The following is a 12,959-nucleotide window of genomic DNA, read 5'->3' as shown; positions in this document are numbered from 1 at the left end:
TTAGGCGTAAATTATACATAATTATAACATAATTACTTTAACAATATACTTCATTTAAGTACACCTACTTGTAAATTGTAAATGAAAAGTTTAATGCCTTAAAAATCGAAGTAACAGAAACAATACAAGATGCAAATGACATAGCCTTATAAAAACGTATGCATTTGAGGCAAGAAATACTTATTGTATCATCATCACTACATATACCTAGTATAAAACAAAGTCGCTTTCTCTATCCCTATGTCCCTTTGTATGCTTAAATCTTTAAAACTACGCAACGGATTTTGATGCGGTTTAGATAGAGTGATTCAAGAGGAAGGTTTTAGTATAATAATTTATTAGGTTTTAGACAAAGCGGGCGAAGCCGCGGGCGGTAAGCTAGTTTACATATAAAAGCATATTATATAGGTATTGTTACTAACAGATTAAAAAATTTTAGACTATTAGATTTCAAAATAAACACGCATTGACTGCCCCTAGTTTCATTTACCTACTTTACGAAATCTGTTGTAATTATTGTTATAACTTAAAAAATTAATATAAGTGGAATTAGTAAATGTGTTTTAACACGCTTATAATAGCTTCACTTGTATGTTCGTATGTAATCGACTTATTATACTGACCCACTTTAAACGGACAGATTTAATTCAAACTTTGTACAGTTATAAAAGATACAATAATTTTATGAGTTGTGCTTTTAGTTTTTAAGCTATTGCATAGCTTTTATCTCAGACTTTCTTTATCTTTATCCCCAAATCCTTTTATGAATTAAATATCTACGTATTTCGTAAGAATATATCAAAATCAAAAATGCTTCAGGGCCGATTTTTCAATGCTTAGATAAAACTTATCCGGCCCTTATAAAATATTACACGATAATATTAAAATGTCACGTAAACTGTCAAATACGGGCAATTAGAATACGTTTTTAAAATGGTAGTTTTATACATTATTTGACGAATAAGTTTTAACCAAGGATTGAAAAATCAGGCCTTAATATAAAAAATACTGTAGGTATATTATTTATAAATCCTTGTACTGAAGTAAAACGTCGCAAAATAATGGCGTTTTCAATTAAATACCTATCTAAAAAAAAGTAATTAGATGTACTTAACTATAGAAATTTAAATAATAGATACAAAAGTGAGTTTTTTTTTAATTAAATCTAGATCTATTTTAAACGTTTCCAAATTAGCTTGGTTCATAAATATAGGTAAATTTATTTATGTAGGTATAGATACGAAAATTCTTGGGTATTTTTAGTCTTAACGTAATAAAAAGTTCCGTTTTACGATCTCAAAATTTGCATATTAATTATAAAAGTACGATGTTTAAATAGAAATTAACAATTATAATACCTATAGTATCATGTTCAGAAACAATATGAATTAAATGAATAAAACACTACTAATAAAAACTGTTTAAACCAGCGGCCAACCCTTGCCACCTTCTTAAAAAAAAAAGAACCAAAATTCTATAGCCTATGCAACACGATAAAAAAAATTAAAATGTCAACATGAAGTTTCGAATAATTTCGAACGCAAAAAGCTCGTCTCTTATCAGCTGTTCAATGCAGCGCTGAATAGGGGCTCGCGATTGGCCGCCCGCTTATGAGCGACACCCGTGATTGGTCGGGAGCACATGAGCGACGAGCCACGTGCTTATAAGTTACAGCTGAAACTTTTCCGCGCCATTTTCACGGTGCGTTCGTTTTTTGAAATACGTTTAGTTTTTAATTTGTAATGGCCAATGATGGTTGGAGAATTATTTTTATAGGCAACTGTTTTATGAGAAATGAACTGTGAAATGTAATTTGATTTGTTTTGTATTTAATTTGATGATGTGATTGAAATTTAAAATTTTGAATTTATTACTTACGTATAATTGAATCATTTCCAAAACCACCAAAATAATAAAATAATCCGGCCGCAAATAAAATCAAACCCGAGGAGAGTTCAAAAAAATAAACTCAACAAACATCACTCACGACGCGTTAAATTCGTGAAAACACTCCATAATTAATCGGTAATACGTAAAAAGTAAAAAAAACCGACACTTTACAGCGACAAAAACTACCACTCATAAGTACCGACTCGGATGCAGTTCAGAATGCAAATTATTTACAACACTGCAACGCGCTGCATTTCAATAAAATACAATCGAAAATAACGTACTCGTCAACCAAAGTTACTGGCTACAAAGTATCCGATAAAAAAAAATATTTGCTTGGAAAGCGCGCATCTAAACAATACACAACAGCCTTCGACGCGGCGGCAACAACAATGCTTCGTCGAAATAAGCAAGAAATATTTAACTACCGGCGCGGGGAGGGGCGGCACTGCCCTCAGTATTGGCGCTACGGCTGTGGTAGTTATAGTTTACGTGATACACAGCTCAAATACAAATAATATAAACATTTCAGCCGAGCATGCGCCGTGGCCCCAGACAGGGACGCCACTACGCTGCCCCGCCACGCATCCAGCCAACTACACATTATAAATAACAGCAAATAACACGAAATTCAACTAGATTTATAAGCTTCTAGAGATGTTGTAGTGGATTCGTTAAATTGCTTTTTTATAGATTAATTTGCATATTTCTGACAGGGAAACGTTTCGGGCGGCACGCATGCGCGCTGCGAGCGGCTAAAATGCTATCGACGATTCCAAATATTTATTTTTTCTTGCAGATTTTTAAATGGACGCTCCCATTTTAATAGGCAATACGCAAACGCAAATCGCAAGCTTTATAATATTATAAATATTGAGAAATATACGCACGAGGTTTAAGCTATTTCGTTCTGAAAGAAAAATAATAAAATAATATTATTGATGTCATAAAAATAATTTAAGGGTACGTTTTGAAACATAGGGGATGATGAAGGGTAGCAATCAGTTGTGGCTTCAAGCAATTGTAGAGTCTTGAAGACGGATTTATTTCAATTATAATTCGATAGGATTGGTTTTGCGCATGCGCGGCTACTTTCACACCGAACCGAATATACAGAAAAATTATTTTTTAACCTGTCATTTTTTATCGTTTTAACCAAAATATAATTAAGTTAAGTTAACCAAAAATATAACAACTAACATCATAAAAACTTTGACGGTTACATTTTTTTTTTGTGTAATTATGATACAAATAATATTGAGTTTAGTTTCTTCTACAATTTTTGTTCGAATTGTATATATCTTATTATCTAAAGGATTGTTACATTATCATTTGCATGTGTTTAATTTTTAAAACATTTAAAATATCAGTGATGAAATAAAAAATGGAATTTAAATATAATCTAAATAATATGTTTATGAGAAAACAATCTAGCTTTTTTATAAGTTGTATTATTATAATAAATATTGGTGAATATCAGTTTACTTTGATAAACATTATGTATCAATTTAGATAAAATATTAGGTAATTAAATTAATAAATGCGAAAGCTTTAAATTATTCACACGTCATTCAATTAATGTTCTGCTGTTAAAATAAAAATAATTAATTGTAAAGTCTATGGTTAACACCAAGTTAAGGCCTCAAAAATCGTGAATTCATAATTAGTTGAGCAGCAGTTTCATTGATTTCCAAATCAGTGGTATCTCCTTCAATTTATTGCAGAAAAACATTGAGAAAAATTATTTGGTAGGATATCTGTATTTGACCTACTATGAGTATCCGAATTTTGTTCGTTACCGAATCTCTATGTAATAGACGTTCCCGGTATAGGACATTGACTTTTTTATTAGCAATTGATTTGGTATATCGATTCCCTTGCACTGCTTATTATTAAGGAAACTTATCTTCCGAGAAAAATACGAAATAACTGACTTACATTATGGGCGTTAATCGTTATTGTTTTAATTTATGTAATTTAAACAGAATTTGTTATCATTATTTATTATGTCAATTTCATTGCACTTAACGACATAAAAAAACAAATTTAAATTATTATTTTTACACTATATATATCTATCTATCTACATGCTTATGTTTAATATTTACATTCTTGTAAACTAGTTTTTATTTTTATTACGTACATATAATAATGAAACAATAGCATTTTAACTAAATAATTATTACGTACATAAATTAGAAAACTCAACCTAGCCACTGTAAAAACTTAATTGTAAATAACATGCGTTATTCTTATAAGTTGACATTAACATCACGTAGAGTATTAATCGCCAACAATAAGAGCAGAAATCCTAACAAAATATACGCGAAGATAAATAAAATATTGTCTATGTTCTGTTGAATTTTTCTTTATGGCTGGTGGAAATGAAAAGATGGAGGCAGTAGCGCTTATGAGCGAGTAGGCGGGGTCCCGCCCACTGAACAGTGACGCCCTTTGCCTCTTAAAAGCGACCGCCTTCCTCCACATTATACAGGAGTTATCAACTATTATTTCCACACATTTTAATATCACAATAACCTTTTATACCTCCTCTCTATATTTAAACAATACATTCATTGATAACTCTACGCGATAAACACACACCTCAAATATAACTTCGATATTTTTTGGCAACATGACGTATGCAAAACCGGTAAATACTAGATTAGCTCAAAAAATCTCTATTTTAATAACAGGAAAATATAATTATAAAACTAATAAACACAATTATTGTTAATCGTACCTACTTAATATTTCCACGTGTCTCGAGATTTGATAAAATTCGCACTCAAGGTCGGCTTGTATGTATACAAATTACAAATCTAATAAAAATGTTAATGATTAATGTACCTAATATTAATATTAAATACTACCAAATATAACTAAAATCGTCGTAAAATGTGCTAGGTATATGAACGTACCTATAATATTATTTTCGTTTACAAAATAATAAATCTTGAAGAATATAAGCTATTATTTTTTATCTGTAAAAATGTTATGTATATATTCATGTATTTTTTAAAACACTGTTTGTTACAAAGCAGACTCTAGCGGTGGATGTATCTGGTTTATTCTGCTTTTATCTGGTCAAATTTAAAGTCAATGAACAAGGTTCTGTGCTATTTTAATTTACAAGACTTTGGGTAGCCGTTCTAACGGAAACAAATATTTAAATAAAATCCTTTATAGATTTACTACTTGACAATTAAACTTTTCTATAATAAAAAGCAATAAATAGCTTTACTTTATGAATTAACTAGCTTTCTCCCGCGGCTTCGCCCGCGTTTTCAAAGAAAAACCGCATAGTTCCCGTTCCCGTGAGATTTCCGGGATAAAACTTACCCTATGTGTTAATCCAAGTTACCCTCTATATGTGTGCTAAATTTCATTGTAATCGGTTCAGTAGTATTTGCGTGAAAGAGTAACAAACACACACACATCCTCACAAACTTTCGCATTTATAATATTAGTAGGATAGGATAGGATCGTAGGATAGTTTAAACCTCACAAAGTAATTACTTTCTAAGTAGTGACTTTGTGAGATTTAAACTGAGGGTAGTTATAAAAATATGAAGATACCTACATATAAATTTAACGAATACTTGATTCGTATATATGTACATATATGTACTTTGGTAGACCGTACTTTAAGTTATTGTAATCATATCTTTACTTAAGAACAAGATAATATTGCAAATACTTCAGACTTACTGAGATCATATTTTTAAATGAAAAACATAGTTGTTAAACTAAATCTTCTAAATTTCATATTTTCTAATTTTCCGTAGAAAAAATAAGTAAGTACGGTAAAGAAAATTTTCTTCATCTCATGAGCTATACACAATAATGGCGGCGGGAATATAGCCTGGACTATAGCTAGGTTTAGATCTAATATAGAGCTGGGCTTTAGTTTTTAATTTATTTAAAACATCCCTCTGAGTTTGAAGGTGTTACGTTGAGAATTTAATATTGTTAGTTGTTTGTAAGTTCTTTTAGGGCTGATTTTTCAATCCTTGGTTAAATCTTATCCGTCCAATAAAGTATTACACAATAATATAAAGATGTCACCTAAAAACTGTCATAAATTTGGCAAGGGACACATTTTTAAAATGGTTGTTTATACGATATTCGATGAATAAGTTTTAACTAAAGATTGAAAAATCGGCCCTTAATGGTTAAGTTTCTAGAATTTTCATAAGCTTCGGATAGCGGTGTTTCTTGCCTTCTATGAGGATAACAGTATTAGGTATTACGGGTCAATATCTATCTGCATACGAAATTTTTGCCAAATCATTTCAGTGTTTTATTTGTAAAATAGTATACATTTTTAACTTTTTAAGAAACAAATAATTAATATTTTATAAGAATGTATAATATTAAGAAAACATATTTCTATAGGTAAGTATGCAATTTTCTAGCAACCCAAATTATTAAATCTATACATACATCTAGGTATAGCAACACAGCTTTTCAATCTATTTTCTAAATAAAATCTATTTTCCCATAAATACATTTATTATAAAGATATAAATAAGGTATAATTTAATCCATAAACTAGTCATAAAACTATGTTTGCAACCCTTTGAGTGTCGTAAAGAAAATGCTTAGGTAGAGTCATTTAGTAGCTATTAACTTTTGTGGTACTAATAAAAACTTCCCCTTTATACAACCAGAACTAGAAAAGAGTTAAATCGTTACTTTGTTTATTGGCAATAGCAATGACTTTCCTCGTTTTAACACGCTTTTATTAGCTTCATCTGTGTAACCGACATAATATGTGTAGGTACTAGACTTGATTTTGACCGACTAAGGGCCGATTTTTCAATGCTTGGATAAAACTTATCCGTCCAATATAGTATTACACACAGTATTACACGATGATATTAAAATGTCACGTAAACTGTCAAATACGGGCAATTAGATACGTTTTTAAAATGGTAGTTTTATACATTACTCGACGAATAAGTTTTATCCAAGCATTGAAAAATCGGCCCTTATATGGACAGATTTAATTCAAACTTTGTAGTGTACATTTATCAAGGATCAGTGACAATAATTGATATTCAAATTCAAATAATATTTATTAATTATTTGCAAGAATATAGTTACAAATTATATAACAATAATACAATAAATTCATGAGCTTAAGCGTGTTTTTTATAACATAAGTTTATTTTAAAACTGACGAGAAGGACTACACCTTTGTATATAAGTACTGAAAAAATGCTAAAATTTTGTATGTAGAATAATATTACGTAAGTACCTGATTTTTTTACCTGTAGCCTGCTTTAAGCCAGGTTGATGACCGTAGTCTTCTTTCTCTTTTACATGTCAATTAACATATAAAATGATACAAAATCTTCAGTTTTTATATGTATTAGCATACATTTTAATATGCTTTCAATATTTATACATAGATATTTTATGATATTATGCATGGAGAACAACTTAAAAAAGCTACAGACAAGGTAGAACTAAAAGCTACAGACAAAGTAGAACTAAAAGCTACAGACAAAGTAGAACTCAGAGAAAGTAAGAACTAATAATAATAATAGTTTAAAAAAACTAAAAAACACGCTTTTAGTTCGGTTTTCTATAAAACGCGTGTTTTTTATTTTTTTTAACTATTACAGTGAAACCTGGTTAAGTGAGACATCAAGGGACCTGCAATTTCGTTTCACTTATAGAGGTATTCCACTTACCCAGTGTCTCAGATATACAGGTATAAATAAATATCTGTCTCATTTACAGAGGGTTCCAATAATAATTTGACATTTTTCAAATAAAAATCTGTATGATAGTAAAGTGAAACTAAAACTGAAGGTAATTGAAGCTCAAAATTTGTACTTACGTACTTGGAATTACGTGTGGAATTTGTGGGTAGAATAAGAATGAGTAAACACACAATGTTATCTCAGTTACAGAGGTTTATGCATATAAAATTTACTCGCTGTCTCAGTTATAGAGGTAACTATGATGATAAATCGAAAGAACAAATCCCAGATATAGAGGTTTACCTCGTCCCACTAACAGAGGTAATTCAGTGCCAAAGTGTTGGGACCTCAGCATGAGTTCCAGTTATGGAGGTTTCTCACTTATCCAGGTCCCACTTAACCAAGTTTCACTGTATTTATTTTATCAAATTAGTGTATTGTCATCGGTCCTAAATAAATCTACAAAGTTTGAACGAAATCTGGCCGTTTAAAGTGGGTCAAAATCACGCCCAAAGAAGTCGGTTACAAACATATTACAGGTGAATAAATAAATAAATATTATAGGACATTATTATTTATTACACAAATCGACCTAGTCCCACAGTAAGCTCAATTAAGGCTTGTGTTGTGGGTACTAGGCGACGATAAATATAATATTTAATAAATACATATATAGATAATAACACCCAGACCCAAGAACAAATAATTGAGTTCATCACACAAATATTTGCCCTGACCGGGGATCGAACCCGGGACCGTCGGCTCAGTAGGCAGTTACTTTACCACTGCGCCAACCGCGTCGTCGAAGCTAATATAAAGCGTGTAAAAAAGACGTGGGGACTGCCGCGGTAAAGCTATTGCATGCTATGCCTTTATGCCACTGTGCCCATAGACTGTGCCACACCTCCGTGCCCGTCGGAGTGGGGAGCGTGAGGTTTTTTCGTTACGGAATTTCTGAATTCGGTCCCCGCGCTCAAGGCCCGCGATAGAAGCTATGCAATAGCTTAAAAGTATTCCAGAATATTCTAGAAGGTAAGAGAATATTCGAGAATACGTTCCCATATACGTATGACGTCATCAATCGCTATAATCATTTGTTTATATTTACAGTAATTCTGAGATTGTGACCCCTATTTATTTTTCGGATACTGCCATTGTCGCAAGGTTCTTTAGTCTATTGTGAACTTTGACCCTTATGAGAGATTATGAAATACTTCTTAAAGTCTGAAAATAACAAAGAGTTCTCATATTTTGTACTTTTTTTATTAGTAAAAATAGAATTTTGCGGTTTTTTGTTCCTCTTTGTTGTTTATATATTTCAAGTGTTGGAATAGAGGTGAAGATAATTATTTCAGTGAAAAATGAAAATGATTTAATGTACATTAGATTGCAAGCAAATCTTTATGATATACCTATAAGTACATATATTGTCTTAAGCTCTTAAGTCTTAACGCTACTTTAAAGATAATGTTATTATTAAAGTAGGTATTCTGAGTCTCAGTTATTCTACTGTTTCTGTTACTTACCTGCATTGATTTTAGTTAATTTATTTATATATACATAGTAGGAATAAATACTGAATATTACTTACTAGAAGAGGTAGTTGCACCATTGGTCTCTGAAAATAAAAGAAACATCGTATGATAATTCAATTCCTAGCTTTTTCTTAGTAATAAATTTGTATTTTTAATATGTATTGTGTTTTCCTCCTCCTTGGTACCTAGTTATGTTTAAACTAGCTGTGCCCCGTCGCATCGCTCCGCATCTGCTGGTCTTAGCGTGATGATATACAGCCTTCCTCGATAAATGAGCTATCTAACACCGAAGAATTTTTCAAATCGGACCGGTAGTTCCTGAGATTAGCGCGTTCAAACAAACAAACTCTTCACCTTTATAAGTTTAAACTACCTTCCAAAACACTTAACTTTATAACTTGGACATATTGATATTCTTATCATCTTTTCAGCTAAAAGTCTTAACTCTGCATGCTCCAAAAACATCTTAGCAACACAAAAAAACTTTATGATGAGGAAAACATTTTATCAACAACGTGTATTGCCAAAATAAGTGATCCACAAAATGCCTTGACCGTTATTCCTCATTATCAAGAAGATAATATTTTAAAAATAAATATTACGTTCTTAAAGATGGTCCAGTGGCTTAGTTTTAAGATGAGATTTACATTTATGAGGCCCTTGTATATATCTATACTTAATATTATAGAAGATTTAGTTTGTTTGTTTGAACGCGCTAATCTCAGGTAGGTACCTAGTACCTACTATCTACTGGTCCGATTTGAAAGATTGTTTCGGTGCTAGATACCTAGCCCAGTTATCGAGGCTATAATATCATCACGCTAAGACCAACAGAAGCGGATCAATTCGGGTAAAACTGTGGGGCACAGCTAGTGTATTAATAAGTTACTACCTTATTAGTATTTTCATAATCATGTTTGTAATTAGGACTTAATCAAGTTCCTTATTGCTAACTTCTTCTAAAACCTTGCTGTATGTATGTATATAGCTTGTTTTGAAGAGCTTCTTTGGCCAAAAAATTCGTACTTTTAGAAGGCGACGCTAGTTTAAAATACAATAAATAAATAGAAAATATTAAATAACTAATGTCACAATAAAGCTGGAGGTCCCGATAACTCGCTGATAAATTATATTAATATAAATAAAGAGTGTTATTTAAACAATATTTTAATATGCCTATAACAAAGCATTGATTGTTTGTGTTTATTCTTGTTATCTAATTGGCTGATAGTCACAAGCTGTGTATGTGATAATACATCGATGTTAGATAAAATATTACGTTTGGTTAGAATTATACACAGAAAATGATATATTAAATAAGTATTAGATAATATCTTATATATAAAATTCTCGTGTCACAATGTTAGTCTGCATACCTACTCCTCCGAAACGGGTGGACCGATTCTCATGAAATTTTCTGTGCATATCGGGTAAGTCTGAGAATCGGCCAACATCTATTTTTCATATGTACCACGGGCGAAGCCGGGGCGGGCCGGTAGTAGGTATATATAATTATTGTCTAAAACAGTGGCTTCGCCCGCTTTATGTGAAAAATAAATGAAATAGACTAGAGCTTCTTCGATAAATTAGAGAGAAAGAGCTTCCTCGAGACGTATATAGTTTCAAATATGTAAGCATACGCATGGACAGACAGTGGAAAGCGTACTTTTACGTTACTTTATACCATGTAGCTTGTAGGTAGTGACTAGCTTTCCTCCCACGGCTTCACCCGTGTAATGTAAACTCGAAAATGAAATTCTTCATCGGGGTAAAAAGCCTGTATCGCTCTCTAGTCTCCGAACTACATATCTCCAAACACGAAATATAATAAAATCGTTGTTTTGCGAAATGAAAAACAAACAAAAACTTTCGCATTTATAATATCACTAGCGGTCCGCCCCGGCTTCGCCCGTGGTACATATTTACGTTTTCTCTACATAAAAACCATCCTCGTATTTCAAGGAATATAATAAAAAAAATTATCGAAATCGGTTCAGCCGTTCTCGAGTTATGCGCTTACCAACACATTTTGCGATTCATTTTTATATATAAGAGAAGAAGATCATTTATATTAGTAAGGATATGGAATATTCATTGTGATAAAAAAAAATGAAGCAGAATCATAAGCTCCTTACATGCCATGACGCTACACTTTTATTATCTAAGCGCTATTAATATTATCTATGTATTTATTTGTATAAGCTCCAAAAATATGATAAACTGTTAATTAAAGTCACTTAACATCTAGATTTTATTAGATACACATTTATTAAAATGTCAATCGTCTGCATTATTTCTGCATACGTCTTTAAAAATAGTTGCATTATTTTTAAACAATCTTATCTGAGTTTCACAATATTTATAAAAATGGCCACGCTCGGGTAACATAGTTGTTTTCAATCGATTTTCTTGTTTATAATATCGATAGTGTGATATGGTCGAGTTGTTTAGATTCCACCTCTCCGCCTGTTAAAAGTTTACCTTTTCGTCAAATTGCTGTTTGGAAAACACGGTCTGTGTTTTAAATGTTTAAGGCGTAATCATAGATGTAAAACATATAACTTACATATCTATACTAATATTATAAAGAGGAAAGGTTTGTATACGTATGTATGTATGGTTTTCACTCATAAACTACTAGACCGATTTTGATGAAATTTGGCACTGTAGACAATCTTTAGACCCTGAGAAAGAACATAGGCTACCTTTTATTGCGAAATATGTACCACGGGCGAAGCCGGGGCGGACCGCTAGTTATGTATATGTTTTTAAATATTTCTACATGTGATCGTATTAAAAGCTTGGAATTTACTTTTTCCTTCTTTCTTTTAAAATATGAGAGTGAAAATATGGGCAAAAACATGAATTTGTAGTTAGCCCATGCCTTTTTTGATTTTTCTATGTACATAATATAGTCTTCTTCCATATAAATCATAAAAACCTTTTTGAAACCGTTAATGTATACATTTTTAACTGTTTCATTTTGAATAGGTAATTATATTCATTTATTATAATACATTAGCGCCCCCACTTTACGCAAAAAAATAATTTTCAAAATTGAATTTGATTATAATTTAAGTTAATACAAAGCATTATTTTTATATACCCGTGAAATAAATCATAATATAATAATTATACATACCTATTTTAAATATACTAGCTGCCTCCTTGGTTTAGTGGTTGACGCATGTGCGTAGAACCGAGAGGTCCTGGGTTCGATTCCTGGTGGAGACGAAGAAAAAAGGTCTCAGTCTGGCAAGCCACAGAAGGCTGACTTACTTATCCCTAAAGAAGATAGATCAGTGAAACATATATTGTATGAATAATGCATCTGCCCCTTACTCCACTAGGGGACACGGGACTTCACTTTTTAAACACTAGCTCCGCTCCTGTTGTTCTTAGCTTGATAGGCTTCCTCGATAAATGGGCTATCTAACACCCAAAGAATTTTTCAAATCGGACCAGTAGTTCCTGAGATTAGCCCATTCAAACAAATAAACTCTTCGGCTTTATAATATTAGTATATAATAATTCCTTAATAAATTTATAGAGCACTTTCAATATCTTTATTTAATATTAAAAATATCCTTCATCCCAAATACCAATATTGTTAACATTGGTGCTAAGTTAAAAATATGTTTTTCCACAAAAAATCGCAAGCTCATCAATATAGATCGCGAGTCATTGAATTTTTCTTCATCGAAACAGCTTCCTCCTTTGAAGGATGAGTTTTTGTATAAAAAGCCTTGGAATAAAGCTATTATTAATCGTGTTAAATGTTGAAAATAAAACGGCCTTTATTAGTAATCGATTAATTATT

General features: G+C 31.5%; 1 protein-coding gene across 3 annotated transcripts in view; it reads right to left on the bottom strand.

Annotated features, from left to right (window-relative positions):
- Positions 1–12,959, bottom strand: part of FoxP (forkhead box transcription factor P) — a 68,384-nt gene that overhangs the window by 34,406 nt on the left and 21,019 nt on the right. The window contains exons 3-4 of one of the 3 annotated variants that reach the window (XM_089710360.1): positions 12,282–12,361; positions 9,196–9,222 (exon numbers count right to left, since the gene is read on the bottom strand). The exons of 1 other annotated variant lie outside the window; for it this stretch is intronic. In XM_089710360.1, coding sequence (XP_089566486.1) covers positions 9,196–9,216 — 21 coding nt within the window. In that variant the 5' untranslated portion in view covers positions 9,217–9,222; positions 12,282–12,361. The remainder of the gene's footprint in view (positions 1–9,195; positions 9,223–12,281; positions 12,362–12,959) is intronic. One more of the 3 variants, XM_089710358.1, reaches the window with a different exon arrangement.

This window comes from Colias philodice, chromosome 24, assembly GCF_061535455.1.
Source record: "Colias philodice isolate Cphi_HAF_F1 chromosome 24, ilColPhil1 Martin Lab GWU primary, whole genome shotgun sequence".
NCBI classification, from domain to species: domain Eukaryota; kingdom Metazoa; phylum Arthropoda; class Insecta; order Lepidoptera; family Pieridae; genus Colias; species Colias philodice.
This window is presented reverse-complemented; position numbering and strand designations above follow the sequence as displayed.